Source organism: Taeniopygia guttata, chromosome 3 (genome assembly GCF_048771995.1).
Source record: "Taeniopygia guttata chromosome 3, bTaeGut7.mat, whole genome shotgun sequence".
Classification (NCBI taxonomy): Eukaryota; Metazoa; Chordata; class Aves; order Passeriformes; family Estrildidae; genus Taeniopygia; species Taeniopygia guttata.
The window spans coordinates 46,720,463-46,739,252 of record NC_133027.1 but is presented as its reverse complement, the minus strand read 5'-3'; the positions used below and the strand labels follow the sequence as shown (position 1 = coordinate 46,739,252).

Below are 18,790 nucleotides of genomic sequence, written 5' to 3'. Positions count from 1 at the left end.
ATACCATACACAGCTGATCCACAGCATACAACCTCAAATTACTGGAGGGATTTCCTGTCCCTTCCAAATTCAACCAATCTGGGCTTCTGTGATTTCTGTTTTGATGAGAATTATCTCAGCCATCAGTGAAAACAGGCTGAATAGATCCAAATTACTTTTAATTTGCATTTGCAAATAGGCTTAATATAGATCAGTTGACATAAAGTAACTTAACCTGAAGTACTTTGAATCTGTGAGACCCTAATGAAAAAACATGTAACATGTCCAGTGATGTCACGTGAAGTCAGGATCTTACAGCCACTTCCCTCATTACAGTAACAGAAAAAGGCTTGATGTGAGAACTGTCATCATACTGTGAAAGAAATTGCTGCTATTCTCAAGCGATGTACATTTTGCAAAGTATAGATTTTACTGACATCGTCTATTATATAAATCAGCACACCAGACCAGAAATAGCACTATGGCTTGTTAGCTAAAAGAGATAAAGAATTTGTAATTTTTTTCTATTTTTGAAACCTGCATTGCTCAAAGGAAATGAAATAAATGCACGGTTTGTCTTGTTTTTTTTTTTTTTTTCTTAAAAAGGAAATAAATAGGGAGCTTCAAAGCCTCCAAAGGGTTTACAGTTTTACATTAACAAAAGATTGAACATTAGTCCAGCCTGAAGAAATTATAAAATCGGAAGTAGCTGCAACTCTGGATGTTAACACAGAGTTGTTCATCTGCACAGAGAGACTCACAGTAGATACCAGCTCACACTGGGCCTTTTTCAGAACCACAATAACTACCTGCTGTATCAAAGGATAGTTGTCAAATTTGCATCCATCTTCTAGGGTTAAAATAAAAAAGAAACAAAGGTAGAGGCACAGATGAAGGCAAAAATTCAGATATAATGAGAAACATCCTCCTTAACCCTATTCAAGTGTAGGATCTTCAAATGACTCAGTTTGTAGGAAATAGTTAGAAGTGGGAATTTTAAAGAACAAAAGAGTGCAAGAGAAATAGCTACAGATAAAGGAAAAGTAAGAGAAAAATTATTTTAAATATAAAGAAAAAATGTTTTAAGTGGATTAAGGAACTAAGTCAGGATGAAACACCACATGTCACCAAATTAAATACCACAGTGAATTAAAATTTCCCTTAAAAACTGAAAACGTTTCAAATATAAAAAGATAGCTATTGCTATTACACATTAGAAACTAAAAACAAATGCACACAAGGCCATTTCAATGCATGTCTCACAAATATTCACTTCAATATACACACAGTGCTTTCCTGAGATAAAGTGTAGATATTTTAGACCCCTATGAGATGTCATGTTAAACAAAAAGACAACTTCTATTATTTTATATGCATTTTTACAGAATAAGCTATTTCATTTTGAATGACTTGAACTGGAGTAATTAAACACTCGAAAAATGCAAACCCCACAGATTATAAAGCTTACAATCATGGAACTATTCTTATGGAATTTACTTATCAATGTAATATGGAATTCCTATGTATTTACTTATTAATTTCTAGAATTATATTAAGTGACAGATATTTCTTTTGCAGCATCTTTCATTTGATATAAGCTCCAAATTTTGCTTTCAGAGACATCTGCACAGCTTCCACTGAAATGAGCATTGACACAGACAGCTGAAAAGAGTTTGATTTTGAAAGAGATAGCATATATAGACAAATTTCTCATTTAAGTAAGTTTAATCAAAGGCAGCACTTTGACAAACTGCATTTAACTAGCTCAAATTATCCTTTACCAATTGCCACTGGAAATTTATCTCACCTTGCATATATTGCAAGATCATCCTCTGAAGGGGTATCTGAGAGATTGACTCCATACACATCTCTTGTTGATTGCACTACATTCTGGAGCATAAGAAAGATTCAGATTAAGAATAGTGTAACAACATCCAAAGAAAGATTGCTCTTAAGAAAGAACTTCCTTACAAGCCAAAATATCCTTTCAGAAATGCAGACAAAACCAAACAGGTTTCTCACATCCACAGCAATCATTGCTTATACATATTTTTTAAAGAAAGTAATTTCTTAATTAATAAAAATATTAATCAACACATTTATTCAACAAGTGAGGAATTCTTCAAATATATCATCAGCTAAAACAACATATTATGAGAATAAATTATATTCATAGAACATAATGGTGTAGTTATTAAATTCTGTTCTGTATTGAAACTTAATATAGACTACATCATATTCATTCACAACATGCTCCCACATTTGCTTTCACATTTCCTGCTGTCAATTCTGCAATAGTTACAATCCTCAGGTTGAACTGAACTATTTTTATTTTATACATTACGCAATCATGTCAGTCAACTATAACAAGGAATCAGTGCACAAGAAATAGTTCACTAACTGTGTCCAGTGATTCAGTACTAAACTGAGGGGGGTTTTCTGACAGGACATGTGAATCAAATATAAAGACAATTTTCTCTTAGTTCAAAATGATTCAAAGAGCTTCAGAAAGGTATGTCCTGACCTGAAGTATAAATGCATTTTTATTAACTTCTCAGAGATGTGGACAGAAAGGAGCCAGCTTTTTGAGTACCTCAGATAACAAGGAATTGGATGAATTAACAATGCAAATTATGACTAAAATTCAATGCATGAAAACGTGCTAAAATATTGGACTGTATTTCTTCATATCATTAATAAAAAGTCAAAATAGCTTACCCAGTTTTTAAGCCACTGAAATTCAATATTTCAAATAATACTTTGTGTTTACATACACCTTTCATTTAAGCATCTTAAAAATCAAAAAAAGATACTTTAGGTCTGAGTGCTGAAGTGTGTTCAAAACAGAGGGAAAAACTGATGTGATATAAATTATGCAATAGCAGGAATCAAGAAGAAAATTTCAACCTGGATTTTTCTTAAAAAACCTAGAAACCATCTAATTTGCTGGAGAACAGGTACTCTGTTATTCAGAAATAATGGAAAACTTTTAGATAAAATACCTTGTATAAACACAAATAAATAAATGTGCTTGTACTGGATTAGGAAGAAGACACTATTGAAGGCTGAAAATCCATTATCTGAGAACACACAACCCTAGGTTAAAGGCTGAATAGAATCAAAATTTGAATCAAGGCAAAAAAAAAAAAAAAAGTCAGTGTAATTGTCTGCTGCCTATCAGGCACTCCATTTTATGCAAAGGTTATAAATACTCAATTTTCTTCAGAAGTGATAACATGCACAATACTATAACCATTTAAATTAGCTGTGGCTTAAAAAAAAACCCAAAAAAACTGCCAGACAACATAAATATTTTCCAAATTTCTATAGTATACATTAGCATAACCTTTTGCTAAGATGCTTTTAATAGTATCCAAAATGGATATCTACAAGAAAGAATTTGAAGAATTATTAAATGAACTAATAAAATAGATACTGCCACAATTCTTTATACAACTCAGCACTTTCATTAAATTAGCACCCAAGGGATTCCAACAAAATGGGAGTTCTGCTAGCAAAAAAAGATTAATAGTCCACACTGCAAATATACATTCATTCTTTCCACCTGACTGGGCAAATGCAATTTATTTCACTATTTTATTCACTATCATTATCTGCAACCTTAGTAGCAGTAATAGCATAGGACCTGTGTGGTAACATTATCATGCACATTTTTGAAGTTAGTTAATTTTTTTTTTTAATGCCAGACCACATCATTATGGGACAGCAATTTGAAAGTGTCCACAAAAATCAGGTTGAAATTTAGACAGAATAAACATTAATTAACAGTTAATCGACCTAAGCAAGAGGCATTGTCCAAAGCAATTGCTTTGTAATTCCAAGAGGTAGTTCTCATTACCTCAGGTTCATACTACATGTCTTTCAGGGGATTTGCTCCAGGTTAACTCCCATGGACTAAATGTTAATTGAGTAGGTGGATACGTACATTCCTGGAGAAAAGGAATCATTTGCATGCTCCAAGGCCACCTAATGATGTGTTCCAGAGCACAGTAACAGACAATAATCAGACATGCACTAGTGCTCTGAATTAACACATTAATACAGGTGCATTTTAAAATATGTAATGACCCAAATACCTTTCAAATGCCATAGGTTTCTAACAGTAGTTTTCTTTTTTTTTAATCCTATTTTTGAGTTCCATTATTACATGACAAGAACAGAAAAGGTTAAGAAACAGTTGTGCTGCACTTATGCTAATATCTACACCAAAAAAAAAAATTACACTGAGACCTTTGTCACTAAATTTCTCAGTGCTTTACTTCTGACTGTTCTATAACACTTTTTTAAGGGAATGTTAAACTTTCTTGCCTAACACAGTAATTTCTTACCTCTGTGATTTTTGTATTGTCTCCTGTATCAGTCACCTTTACTGGAGTTGAACGTTGAGAAACAGCACCTTCATCTTCTTTATCTGTCCCAGAATCATCTTCAGAACTACTTGACACTGCTTCCTCGCTTGGGGGTGGAGGAGCACTAGCAGCTGTTTTGCGCTGCAACACAGTTTCTTCTCTATTATTTTTGTTCCTATGAGGAAAGGCAGTGTGTACTTATGAAATCAGCAAGATATTAGCAATGAATATTTAAAATTCCTAATCTAGGTTACAATCTTTCCAGGGAAATAAGTTGTATCCTCTGGGGCAACTTTTTGCTCATATTTTAAAATCCCTGATTGATTTGTCTTCTTCAATCTCTTCTTATTCCAGAGCATTTAAAAAAAGCCCAAAGGATCCTGTCAGCTTTTCTCCATCAATTCTCTGATTCTTAAATCCCTCCCCACATCTGAATAAATAAAAAAGAATAAAAATTAATTGAGACATAAGCTTTGATTTTGATCTTGGAAAAAGCTTAACTTTCTGATTAATCACAATATCCACTCCATTAGCTTCCTTTATCTTGGTTCCAAATCTTAATGGTAGTGTCACCTTTTTTTCCTTTATTTTCCATACCTCTCTCCTCAAATTTAATTCTTTACTCAGCAACATTTCGTGATGCAGTGTGTATTTCTCACTCAAGAAATTCTAGTCAATATAAAGAGGTGCCTTATTTAAAGAAGCCTTAAAGGCAAAGCATCTCTATGTAAGCAGACTAACACTGGATTTAGCTGTATGCACTCTGAAAGGTACACATTATTTTGCCCAGCAGAAATCATACCAGAGTAATGTGTTCTGCATCCTCTCCTACTGGCCACAGAAGAGTATTTAGTTGCAATTTCCTCTCAGACACTGTCACAATATTTCAGGAAAGGGAGTTAATGAATAAACATTAACTAATGAATAGACAATTTAGAGACAAATCCCTGGAAATAGGGAAGGAACATCTCTTCCTTGCTGCAGTGACTGTCCCATGTTTCACTGACAAACAGTGTGTCTCATTCTAAAGGAAGACAGGAGCATACTAAAGGCTGTCAAAAGAGCTCATATATTGATGCAAATGCTATTTGGAGGTGCAGGTCTAGTGCTCTCATCAGTATCACTTGAACCCTAGGGGAGCACACCGTGACTGTTACAGATGCTGTCTCTTGAAGTGAAATTCAAACAGCAGTTTACCCCTGTCCTGAATTAGCTACACTTCATACGCTCAAAGAACATGAATAAAAAAGTAGGAGAGTCCTCCAAAGGTTCTGATCTGAGAGCATATTCCACCCCCAAGGACATTATTGTATCAGAAAAAATCTTAGAGCTGGAACAAATGCCTTGGGGAAAATAACACCATAGGCAAATTTGATTTCTCACTCAGGAGAACCTGAAATTTCCTTGGACTGAAATGTACAGAAAGTCATGAAGACATAAGCATTCTTTTTAGGGAAAATAAATGGATTTTCCCCTACTTTTCTAGAGGTGAAGGTCACAAGAAAAGCAGTCCTTTCTGAAAGCTGAGTGATGGAGCAAGTAGCCAAACACTGGTAAGAGTGTCATCCACACCCCGCTCCCAACATGTATTCAGCCAAGATCTAGGCATCCTTGGGACCTGAATGCCTACAGACAAAAAGAGATCACCAAATTTCCTTCAGAAGTGTCTCAAATCATAAGATGATGACAAATGAGCAAGGCAAAGGTACCGCCTTTTGCAAGACCAAATATGGGCGAGGTGCAAGAGTGAAGCCATGTTTTACCCTACGACACAGTCAGTGAAGGGGAAGCCTTGTAAGTGATACACAGGGAGTCCTGGAATGGGGCTTTGATGGAGCTGATTCTCTGTCCCACATCAACCCCTAAAAATCACAACAAAGAGCCTGAATAGAAGTGCCTGAGAAAATTATATAATGGTCAACTATTTAATGGAGTACCTGGAGACAAATTAGTCCAAAATCTGACATTCTACCAAAGCGGAAGAATAAAGCTTATCCTCAAAATACTCATAAACTCAAATTCTTAGCAGAGATAAACTGTGTAACAGTTGAACAGTTTTCCTGTTTATTCCCAGGGAATCAGTAGCATGAAATGAGGTTCTACTGATGATAAGCATAGTATACTCTCAACATTTATGGACAATGAGACCCTCAGGATCAGAGCACATGAGAGTCAAATGTTCCAGTATTTAACAGAACAGCAAGTTTTCAGAGGAACTTATAATGTTGTGACAGCACAGTAACTACTGACAAAAGGTTTCCTTAATATGAGCTGCCAAAGACAGAATGAATTCAGGAAGATTCTGCATAGCCCTTGTGGGACACAGCAGTAGAACAAAGAGAGTAACAAAGCAGGTCCAGGATGCAAAAGCAGCTAAGTTAAGCATTCATTTGTCTCAGCAACTGTTGCTGGATTATTTTATATAATTTTAACCATAAATATTTTAATAACATATTTTATCAAAGATATGCTGAAATTGGCACTCATTGCTGCTTCAGAATATGCACTATTTATGAAAAATTTATCATTTTTTTAAAGACAACAAGAAAATATACACTGCTTTCAACTCCAATAGAGAATAGAGTTGCCATTATGATGGAGAGATGATCAAATTTTAATAACTTCTGTGTATTATTGTTAAAATCTTCTAATGAATTTCACTTTGAGGAATAAGAGAAAACAGAAAATATTAAACAAGCTGAATTAAGAATTCCTAGTGTCAAATAAAAATCTCAAATTAGATGTGATTTTCAAAGTGTAATTAGTGTGATTTTCAAAATTCCACAGTGTAACACCAATGAATTTTTCGGTTCCTGTTTAACATAGAATATTCTTCACGGACACATACACAAGAGTTTATATATTTTTATTACAATTTCACTACTATTAAACCAGAACAAAATTTCTGATTTCAGACTTACCCCAACACAGATTTTCCAGTTTCATCAGGTTTACGAACAGTGAATGGACTTGGATCAATTCCCACATTCTTAGGCATAAAGTCTCTGCCAAAATAGACAGGAAAATATGTTCATGAACAAAGTGCAACACATAAAATTTTTAAACTTTCTGGAAGGACCACCTCTAGCATCTACCTGGGAACTAAAGGAAAAAAATCATCATAAAGAGATATCAAGTTCTATAATTTCAAGTTGATGGACATATAACCTAGGAATTGAAAAAACTTTCAGTTGCATTATTTAGTTCCATAAAGTAGCTGCAAGTGTCACCACTTGCCAAAGATGCTGGAGCATTGTGCTCCATTCCTGCGCTGAGGAGGCCTGGTAACTCAGGGCTTTATACATGGCTTTCAAAATGATGCCAAAACACAAACTGGGTCAAACAGCTACATGAAACATAATCTGCCTAGAAATATTTAGCCAAACCATGATTCAGATTATGCTCCAAATAGCCAGCTGACTGCTGCCAACAAAAAAACCCCAAAAATATCTGACCAGCTATGAGCACCAGATGAATTGAAGAAAACAACTGCAAAATGAGAGCAGAACAATGGAAAAACAATTGTTTTGAAAGTAGCTTCTGTGATGTGAATCACAGTTCATCTCTCAGGCATCAAGTGCCCAGACACGAGGCACTCCATAACAAAAAATAACTGGAAAACTAATTGCTATTTTAACTGATTTTTTTAGAGTAACATTTCCATGTAGCATTATGATTTAGTTTCAAGAACTTTGCTAAATTTGAAATTACACGTATTTAACCTAATAAATCAAATGCATATTTAATTCACACCAAATCAATTTCCATTCAAGGATTTAGAGTCACAAAACATCCCAATATACCGTGTAGAATTGGTCATTGCCAAGCAGAAGGTCTCATCAAAACTGCTCAACTCATATGGCCTAAAAAACTCATTGTGGATATCAATTTCCTCTTCATATTTGTTGAATTTCTTCACTGTCAACTTGCGTCTGTTTTCAGCACATGTCACTGAAGGGGAAAAAAAAAAATCTTTTTACTAGCAATTACTGACTCTTGCAAAAATCTAATCAAACAGTAGCCTGCTCACCTAGCCACCACACCATGCAATTTTTTCCTACAGTCATATCCCCTCTGAGACAAGGAAATATGACCTGAAGAAGATGCATTGCACATCTTTAATAAATATGCATTATCAACCACTGTTGATTTGATTTCATTTGATTCACTTAATGATGACAATTACTAATAAAACATGCTCCACAGCATCCCAGAGAAATAAGGCACATCAGCTATATTGTGTCATCTATGACAGGAATAGGACCACCAGCACAGACTATAAATATATGCTAATGGACAAGAAAAAAAGAAAAAAAATAATTAAGTGTACCCTAGCTCACAAACATATGAAGGTCAAGTGGTCAAGTTTTAGCCACTTAGGTAGCTCTTGCAACCTGCAATTGAAAAATCATATCTCCTTGAGGGGGAAAAGTATTTAAGAAACAATTATGGAAACACTCTTTTTTTAGATTCAGGATCTAAAACAATTTAAAAGCATTTGTGACTAAAACTTTTTTTTCAAGATACTCTGCAAGGCAAGGAGCAAATATAGGTCTTACCTTCATCAAAAGGAAGAGGCAAATGCTTTAGCACACCCGAGGTCCACCAGTAAGTATAGCTGTACAGGCAAAACAGAAACACAATTGATACAGAAGATTGGATCTTGCAGGTAGCCTATCCAGTTTGAACATAACATTCACCCATACATACAGTGTCACTTTAGCAAACATTGCTGAATTGGAGGGAGGATTTCAATGGGGCTCTGTCCAATTACTTTGCTCTTAAATCAAGAAGTTTAAACACACGAAACTCAATTCAGATATGGACAGAACAGTAGTTTTGTTTCATTTAAAAAATACGTTTCAGGTGCCTACCTCTACAGCAATGAAAATTAATGTATTAATGTCTTAGTAGATATCAAAAGTATTTATGTATTTCTCCTGTTTTGGTCAATGTAGGGTGGGAGGAGTGGGGGTAAGGCATCCCCTCCCAGATGTTATTCAGATCCCAAAATTTAGGAAAAATATATGAAGAAGTGAAGGTCAATGATATTAAGATCAGATGACTGTCAAAGCAGCTGACTTCTACACAAAGAAATACATTTTGATGTAACAGCTGTCATCAGTCTGAGAGCTGTTGGTTATGCCAACAGCAAAATTCAAGCCCTGCTGGAAGCTTACTCAGGATTTCTGTAAAACAACAAAGGAAGTCAAGCAACATTCATAAAACAAAGCACGTTTTAGCTTTCATTCATGTTTACACATTTTTATTGTCTCTTCTCAAATACACTTTAATTTCTTCTCTGATTTATTCTGACAGTTTCTTCTATTTCATTACATGGAATGAAAACACAATTGTTTTCACTGATTTTTATTTCAAATACTTGCGTATTCACAATACTGTGAGGGCTGTAATCAGTATTAATGTGGTTATCCCCTACTCCTGTCAATGTAGCCATCTGCAGCTGACACAATGGGTGTATTCCCATGGTCAGGGATCGGCTTGTTTGTGGGATTTAGGAGATGGTACAGGACAGGCAGGAAAACACACTTCAGTTCCAAGAACTGCGTATATCCTAGACAGTAAGGAATGAGTTATGCCTGAAGGCCCTGCCTCTTCTCAAAGTACTATGCTAGTAAGCAATATTCTCCAGTGCCTTCAGAAATTACGCAGACACACCCAGCTTTGTCGCCTGCATAAATGATAAGTAACATGGCAAGACAAAGTCTCCTTTTCATACTCACTGTCCTGTCCTGTGAATCATTAATTATATAGAAATAAGATACGAACCTTATTAAATATCTTCCTCCTTATGAGGAGGCAATTACAATAAAGAAAAAGCGCAGATAGTCAAAAAGAAGTTTCAGTGACAGGAAACATCATCTTCCTTCTCCTATATCCTTGATTTCATTATGAGTGTCATTATTTATTTTGCTGCTGTGCCCAATGAACATAAAAGAGGCACTACACGGACAGGCAGGAAAAAGTTACACAAAGAACTTGTCCAAATGTTTGGCAGAAACAAAAAATCACTTAGAGGTTTTTTTTTTTTCATGTATTTATTTCACCTAGTTATTACAGGAAAGTGTCATTTTTTTCACATAATGATACATCTTGATTGCATATTATAACTGCTCAGAAGAAATTCTGGTTAGAATGAAAGGTTAAAATAATTAACAAGTAAATGAAGAGTACCAACGTTTCTTTTTGATATTCCATCTCTTTTGAGGACAGTATGTGTGACAAATAATAGATGGCCTGTTTGAACAGAGTAACAGGTGAAAGGGAGACTAGAACATTTGCATATTTGCAATATATCAGCTGAATTCATTTTAGACATACAATAATGTTCAGAACAAGTAGTTGAGAAAAATAATGTTGCATGTTTAATGTATGCCTTAAATAGCACTAGGTTGTATGGTTCATATAAGTTACCTTTAAGAGAAGCCTCAGGAGACAATACAAGAGGACTGAAATTCAGAAAGAGCCGTATCATGTTGCGATAGGTCAACAAATACGCAGCCAACAGGGATTGATCACACTGGTTAAACACTTGAAGCTTTGCTCAGACAAAAATCTAAACGCAGATATTCAGATCTGTCATTTGTACTAAAGAGCTTCAGAGCTCACAAAATGAATAAAGATAAAACCAGCCAAAATCCTAAGAGATTATTTAGTTGACAAGTTGAGTACTGTCCTTTTTGTCAAAATGGATTTTTTAAAATGCATAGTATTCATTGTCTTGAAAAAACAATTTCCCTCTGTGAAGCAATTGAATTACTTTAAAATTTTATATTTTATTACTTTTGTTTATTACCATGCAACTACAGTGGAATGCAAATGAAGAAAAATAGTCTTAAAACCGGCTAGACATAGGCTGAAAGAAAGGTAGAAAATCATGGGTTTCTTGGTTTGCACAGCTCCAGACTAAGTGCAGTACACAGAAAAACAAATGTTATCCTTATCATATAATCTCAAATTCAACCAATTATAAATCTGACAATGAATAATGCACCTATATATTGCTTAGTGAAACTGTCGTAACTGTACTTCAATGCGACACTGAAGCATTTTACACTTTAGGATGGAATTTCATATGAAATTCAGCTTCTTTTTAAGTACCACAGGAAAATAACATACTAAACAAATCCTTTGAAACACCAACATTCAGCATTTTTTTGTAATCTCTTGAAGGTGTTTTTTAAGCTTTTGTATAAATGTAAAAAACAGTAAGCAAGTTTTTGACAGGCTGACCTAATTATTTGATTAGCAACATGTATTTTTTACAATGTATTAGAGCAATACCAAACGAAACAAAAAACAGAACAGCAAAATACCTTTGCCTGGTCTGTGACAGACTGAGGGTGTTCTTGTGATGCAAATAAAAATCAGTGGGAAGTTCCCAGAGATGTGGCTTTCCTTCTGCAGGCTTGAACACTCCCAGAAAGAGATTGATAGAATCTTGCCTGTCTGCATCTGTTAGACAAGAGGCACACTTAAGACCAGGAGCACTGCACAGCTCAAGCCCATTCAGACACTGCTTCTCTTTGCTCCTAAGAGACAGAGTGTCTGCGTCCTATGACTGCTGCAGGGCCCTCTGGGCTCCAAGCAGCACCATGGAACTTCATTTACAGCAGACCTGCTACACTGCAGGGCGTGTGGGGCTGGTACCAATGCTGCCTCTTCCTTTGGCTTCTCGCTCAGGAGCCCAGGCTTGGCAGAAGTCAGACCTCACACTGCAACTCTGGCTCCCACATGTGTGCATGAAGCACATGCATGGATTAGGCATGTTTCAGGAAATCTGACATACTTTAGTGAATTTACTGCAGCCTAAATAATTGAAAAATGACTTGATGAAATTAAACAACATCCATACAACACAAGGTTCCAACAAAACATACAAATTATGAATTCTTTGGGATTGTCTTGCCAATACATAGTAAAATGATTGAATTTCACAAATACCTTTTAGTAATTTGGACTTGTTTCCTGTTGGTTTAAATCATCAATTTAGCTTGTCATATTCTAAGCTCCACCAAATTATCACCCGATATGTGTCTTACTTTTTCTCATCCGTAAACTTAATTAGTAGTAATTATCCTAAGAGTGTTGAGGTCAACAGATGAAAACACTTTCTTATAAGACTAGATTATTTTTAGATTCATGTATTTTGAATGACAGACAAACAGTAATGTGTGGCTAGGAGATTTCTTTAGGAAGCGGTGAAGAAACCTCTTTCAACCTTGCTCTGAATCATATATACCGTATGACCCCAAGCGAATCACTAAAATTTTCTGAGTCTGTTTAATTCAGGTACATAAAATACATGAGCATTAAAAAAATGTTTCACAGATCAGAAACACAAGGGAATGTCAATTCATGAACTAGCTAGCCCTCAGATTTTTATTTGCATTTTAAAGGATATATGATTAAGAGCAGCAATAATAAATGCAGTACAGCAAATCAGCATCTTGGTCTAAAACTGTTTTCTTTTTCTCTGCTTTCTTAGAAAACTTAAAGAATAAAATGATCTCTCTTAATGTGCCACATTAACAAGCAAGCTGCTGCCATCTAAACAGGCAGTGTTGGACAATGAACCTTTAAATTTCATTGAAACAAATATTTTAAAACTCCATACTCAAAATGCAATAAAGTAAGTATGACATTGAATGCTACATTTCAACAATGTCATCTTCAAACATAAGGAACGCATACAGCACCAAAAATATATGCCTCAAATGGGATCAAATACCAAAACCGTAAGTAAATTGGGGTAAGTGTGCAGCACCTTTAAGAAAATTTCATTCAAAGACAGTATTGACTTCAGTAAAGACTAATGTCTGTTTTTGTACTTTCCTACAAGTTCATTGAGATTACAAGACAGACTTTATTTCTAAATCTTTTCTTCTTTTTGTAACATCTTTTTTAGAACAAATTATTTCATTACTAGAAGACATACATATCATGACTATCCTTGCAAGCAGACCACAACCCCAAACGTGAACCTAGTACTTTGCTCAGGCTTCTGCCTAACTATTTCAGTGGCTGCCATAAAAGTGAACAGCTCAGAAATTTGTTCCATCTGCTATCACATCTATCTTCCATCTTCTGTCACAGTACAGGTGACACTGCAAGTATATTACCTTTGGCTCAAAAGAATCGATGAAGCCAGACTTTATTGCCAATGCAAACAATAAAAGACCACATCACTGAAATAAACAAGTTCTCCATTTCCCATTAAGTTTGGACAAATCTGATAAACGAATTACGTGAGTTACATTCGGAAAAGTTACTCTGAGTGGTGCGCTCTCAACATTGTTATATACACAAAAGCAGTAATTTCAGCCAAAGAAATCAGAGATTACTGAAGTATTTCTAGCCATTGTCCAACTCACTGTTTTAAAGTTCACAGTCTCTAAATAATTGCAGGCTACTAAGACAAAGGAAAAAAGAGTACTTCCACCCCTAGCTATGCAAGTTTTGTGAAAAAGATTAATAGAGGACTGACAGAATATTTATAACACAGTAGCACTCAGTGTTTGCCTTTCTGATATGTCTTAGACTGTCCTTTGATCATTCTTTTAGATCTTTTGCAAGACTTCTAAACACACCACAGTACTTTTTCTTGTTGTTTTGCATAAGGCTCAGTGTTTTTCAAAGTTTTCCCTTAGCAATGTTGCCCAGAAGAAAGTAGAACACTCAGTGTTCAACTAATCAGTGATATGAGCTAATAAAGGAGTAAGTTCATATTTTACAGCTTATTTAACTGAAAAATACTAGCTTTTTAACTTGTTTAATTTAATTTTGTCATTTTTACCACAGATTTAACAGTTTGTAGCTTCTGTTTATACAAAGCAATTACATGCATTACAGCTTGCTTTGTTTTGAGCTCTCAGAAATAACATAAGAAATACTCCACATGAAGCCTTCTACTCATGTTTGGATTTACCAGTATCCTTTTATTTGCTGAAAACATTCTGTCCAACATTTTGAAACTCTGTAACACTTACCTGCTTCTCTATTGATCTACAAATGTCACTGACAGATGCAGTGCTACAAGTGTGCATTTTCTAAACAAAGGGCTGCCTGCTACAACACAGGATAAATAAATATATCATCAAATCAGAATAGCTATTTGAGATGTTACTAAATTATTTAGAAATTATAGTATAGAGGAACTCTGTCATAAGGTCATAGTGCAGATTATTGAAACATCATGAGTAAGATGTTTTGCAAACAAGGCTTGAAAGAAAGCACTTAAATTTACCTGAGAAAGCATTACTGTAGTATCTTGAGAGTGTTTGCATAATATCTTTGGAATGCTGAGTCCATGGAGCAATCTTTCTGTAAGTTTTTACTCTGTGGACAAGCTGAGAGCCTCCATACTGCAGAGAAAGTGTGTCCCCATGATCTTCATATAATTCCTCAAATAATCTGAAGGAAAAGCAAAATGTATCATCTATGAAACTTCTGAGCAGAAGTTTTTAAGAGAAAATATAATAAGGTCTTTCTACAAGTGCAATACAATTTCTTCACCTTTACTCAGATAAATATGTGAAAATTTTATTCAGACATAATAATTCCTAAGAAGGTTTAGACGTTGAGATTTTCATTACTTTTTAATATAAAAGAAGAGGTTCACACAGAGTATGCAGTTCTGTAGATTCAGGAAGAAGATTAACACGTCCTACTACTTAATGAGGAGAAAACAAAACAATATATCTTCATTAACCAAGGCATGTTTAATACATTAAAAGGGACAGAACATATCAATATCTCAAGGCTACATTTCCTGTTAAGTTCACCAGGAATGAAGTTAGCATAACCTTCCAAAAATCTCCACAGTTACAATAATGATGACTCAAAGGTACAAAATGAATAAACATGACTCGTAAGCAAAGTGTATGGAAGTCAGGTAACATTTGCTGGAGCTGAAAAATCTTGATGTAAGCAGAGAGCAAAAACAATTGGCTAAGAATTGACTTGAACAAGGAGAGCTGACTAAAAAAGCAAAAAAGTCCTCTGGCATCAAGAAGTTGACACTATCCAAACTGGCTCTAGTCCAGATAGCAAAAATTAAACAAGCTTCCTATCAATGACAAAAACAAGACAACAGTCTCGGAAAAAGAGGCTATTTTAAGGAGACAGTGCTCAGTCTAAAAGATAAGAGACTGGAAAGTGCTTCTCAGAAATAGAGACTATGGCCTTGCTTGGGCAAGAAAATGACAAGGATGGTATTCAGCTAAAAAAGACTGGAAGTTTAGTTAAGAGGCAAAAAACCTCAAACCAGAACAAAACAATCCCTCCCCAAAATTAAAAATTAAACCCATTCATTAAACCTGTGGGAATGTGTTCCAAATCAGTATAGGAAGATAAAAGTAATTCAGGCATCTACATGTAATACCCACAGATGAAAGAAGTCCTTGAGGAGTGAAAAGGAAGATAGAAACAAACAACAAAATAAAATTAAAACAAAAAAGGCAAGACAACAAAAGCATTGTTGTCTTGTTCAAAAACAAGACAACAAAAGCATTCCCCTAATAAAGTTTCCAACAAATGGGACAGTACTGCATATGTAACCTTGCAACCATCTGACTGAACTTCTCCTGGAAAGGAGCTGGATGAAGAACATTTATCTGAGCAGCAAATCTTCTGTCCAAGGTCAATACAAGATCAATTAGGAGGAAACATCTGCTAAATAACTTTAAAAAAACAAAACAAAAACGCCAAAACAACACACAAAAAATGCCCAAAGAAATAACCCCAAACCCACTTGCCTCCACAGTAATTATTCAGAGATCACAACACCACGTATGAGAATCTCATTTGTTTCTTTGGGTTTGGTGGGTTGGTTTGGTTTTTTTGACTAGTAGCCCCAGGAGGCTGCACAGCAACTGGTATTGGCAGCAGGAATTATTTCTTCCCAGAGGTAAACCTGCACCTCCCAGCAGCTGGGAGATGGTGGATGAGAGGCACTGATAGCACACCCAGGAAGACACCAGTGGGTGCTCTCCCTGGCCACTGGGCAGAGGCCAGGAGCCACCCACCTGTACAGTGAACCAACATGCTTGCAGGTGAGGGGGTTTCTGCAGCACATACCAGCTCCAGGCACTAGGCAAGTGCTGGAAACTAATGGGGAAAAAGAGGAGAAGCTGAAGGTATATCTCAAGTGAAGGGGACTGAAACCTGACTACTTGTGGTTTCTGAATACAAGTTAGGTCTTCATGCTCTAAAACTATCAAACCACTAATTAAAATCAGCAATGAAGCCATAAGTTTCACAGTCACAGCAACAGCTTAAAGGAATAAACACACAGCACCTTAAAGACTCCTATATAAATTTCTGAAGCATGTGTACAAGTTAAGCAGCTTAGTTCACCCTTACCCCCAAAGCATTTCAATATTAATGCTGGGTTTTCATAAAGAGATTGAGGATGCTTGTATGAGTACCACTGACACTTGATCTGAAAGAATGCTGAAAAACTTTTCTTCAATAAATCAAAAACCATTTAATCTTCCCAAAGAAAAAGTAGGAAATAGCAAGGTAAGATGTACTTCTATACAACTACTAGTTTAGCAGTCTCGATGAAAGTGTGTATTTACTTCAGTTTTCACTCTGTCAGCATTTTGCCTCAAGCAATAGAAGCAAGTGTAAAAGACCGGGGTGGAGGTTTTCTTAAATTTATTTCTAAGGAAAACACATCTCTTTTATAAAAAGAATTAAGTCACGCAGTGATATTGTAAGACTGATTAATATCCCATTCCAGAAGATCAAACTTTCAGAATGACAGGATTTTCTCAAGATTTCACATATGAAAGACATTTTAAACTTGGATAAATAAACATGAAATCATTCCAGCAGAAATAACTGTACAATTCTTCTACATGGACATAATTCTCCATAATCTCTTGATTCAAAATTAAAAATTAAAACCAAGACACACTCTTTTAATCTATCTTACCTTACAGCATCTGTATCAAATTGTAAATTTGGTTTATCAATCAATCCCAATGAATACAACTGATAGGCCAAAGCACACTTCCCCACCATAAACTGGGCTGTGTTAGTGCGATCTAAACAGTCCACACAGTTGGTTCGAAGGACTCCAGTCTGGTAAAGCAATCCAAATAAAAGATTTATCTTATTCAACAAATTACAATGCTCATTATTATTACTTTTTTACTACTAAGTCTTATCAAATCTCAAATTATCTCTTTACAAAAATTTGAGGAAGGACATTTCTAATAAAAGTTCAAAAGCAATTAATCTCTAGCAAGCTACATCAGATGGCTGTCATGCCTATTTTCAAAATATTCTTGCTTTTATCATCACAGCAACTGGATGTTCCTTCAACTCACAAACAGCCCTGAAGAAATCACCATTTGGATGTGACTCACAAGATGTCTAGTCAGAGATGAACTGTGATCTGAATGCTTACACGTATGTCACTGGTGACTCTCAAATTACTAAAGATAAAATAATCACTTTCCTACTACAGATAAACCTGTAAGATTAACATTAAAAAATAACTAGGTCTGATTTTTTTTAATAGATCAAATTGTATCTGCTCTGCTGTTTGTCCGCCCTCAACAAACATATCCCAGTGATCAGCTAGTACAGGAATGGTCACACGCTCTCTAACTTACAAGAAATACAAAATTATGAATGGCAAGTCAAAGCGCCTAAAGCTTCTTAAGAATATGCCCTGTGTTCAGAGTACATAACTGTACATTCAGGTATAGATTTGATAGTGTATGGTTTGCAGCTTCATCAGTACTTTTCTGACCTTAAAAGAAGACATGTTTCTAGTTTTATTTTCTTTTAGTGCTGGAAACTGTAACAATGTACAGAATATTCAGCACTGGTGAAAATGTTACCAGGGTTAAGTATGTGCTTATTCCTCACTTCTTTTGTAGAACATTTTATGATGCAGTTTGCTAAAATAGTGCTGGTTTAACTTTCACTGCACTGGTAATATTACAGGCTAAACAGTAATGGAAACCAGTTTAAAATACAAGCATTTCTCAGACTAAGTCCAGAAAAGATACAATTCAAACACCATAAGGTTTTGCGGTACCATGCAAGAACTTAAGGCCCTAATTCTCAATCAGATTTATAGGAAGGACAGCCATAATAATATGTACTATAAATATTAATTTAAGAGCACTCTGTGAGTCACCAATCAGGCATTTAAGTGAAATGATTCACTGTTCTTTGGGAGTGCTGACCTACATCACTATGAGCTAAAGAAGTATATTTTAGTACCTGCAAACGACCAGTGGAAACAACACAACCTCCCAGTTCATTCCACCTGAAAAAGAAACAAAACAGAATGACTTTCAAATTATTTCATAAAATAACAGATCACATCATGTATTGATCTACTCAGTGACAAATAGTTACTTCTGGATTTTCAGGGATTTAAGAGTTCATCTGCAGCA

The 18,790-nt window shown here is 35.3% G+C and overlaps 1 protein-coding gene across 3 annotated transcripts in view; it reads right to left on the bottom strand.

Annotated features, from left to right (window-relative positions):
• FIG4 (FIG4 phosphoinositide 5-phosphatase) overlaps window positions 1-18,790 on the bottom strand; it is a 50,150-nt gene that overhangs the window by 7,921 nt on the left and 23,439 nt on the right. For all 3 annotated transcript variants that reach the window (XM_041715119.2, XM_072926771.1, XM_041715120.2), the window contains 9 exons: window positions 18,615-18,660; window positions 17,311-17,459; window positions 14,617-14,783; window positions 11,687-11,825; window positions 8,909-8,967; window positions 8,153-8,300; window positions 7,271-7,354; window positions 4,329-4,524; window positions 1,787-1,869 (listed from right to left, as the gene is read on the bottom strand). In XM_041715119.2, coding sequence (XP_041571053.2) covers window positions 1,787-1,869; window positions 4,329-4,524; window positions 7,271-7,354; window positions 8,153-8,300; window positions 8,909-8,967; window positions 11,687-11,825; window positions 14,617-14,783; window positions 17,311-17,459; window positions 18,615-18,660 — 1,071 coding nt within the window. The remainder of the gene's footprint in view (window positions 1-1,786; window positions 1,870-4,328; window positions 4,525-7,270; window positions 7,355-8,152; window positions 8,301-8,908; window positions 8,968-11,686; window positions 11,826-14,616; window positions 14,784-17,310; window positions 17,460-18,614; window positions 18,661-18,790) is intronic.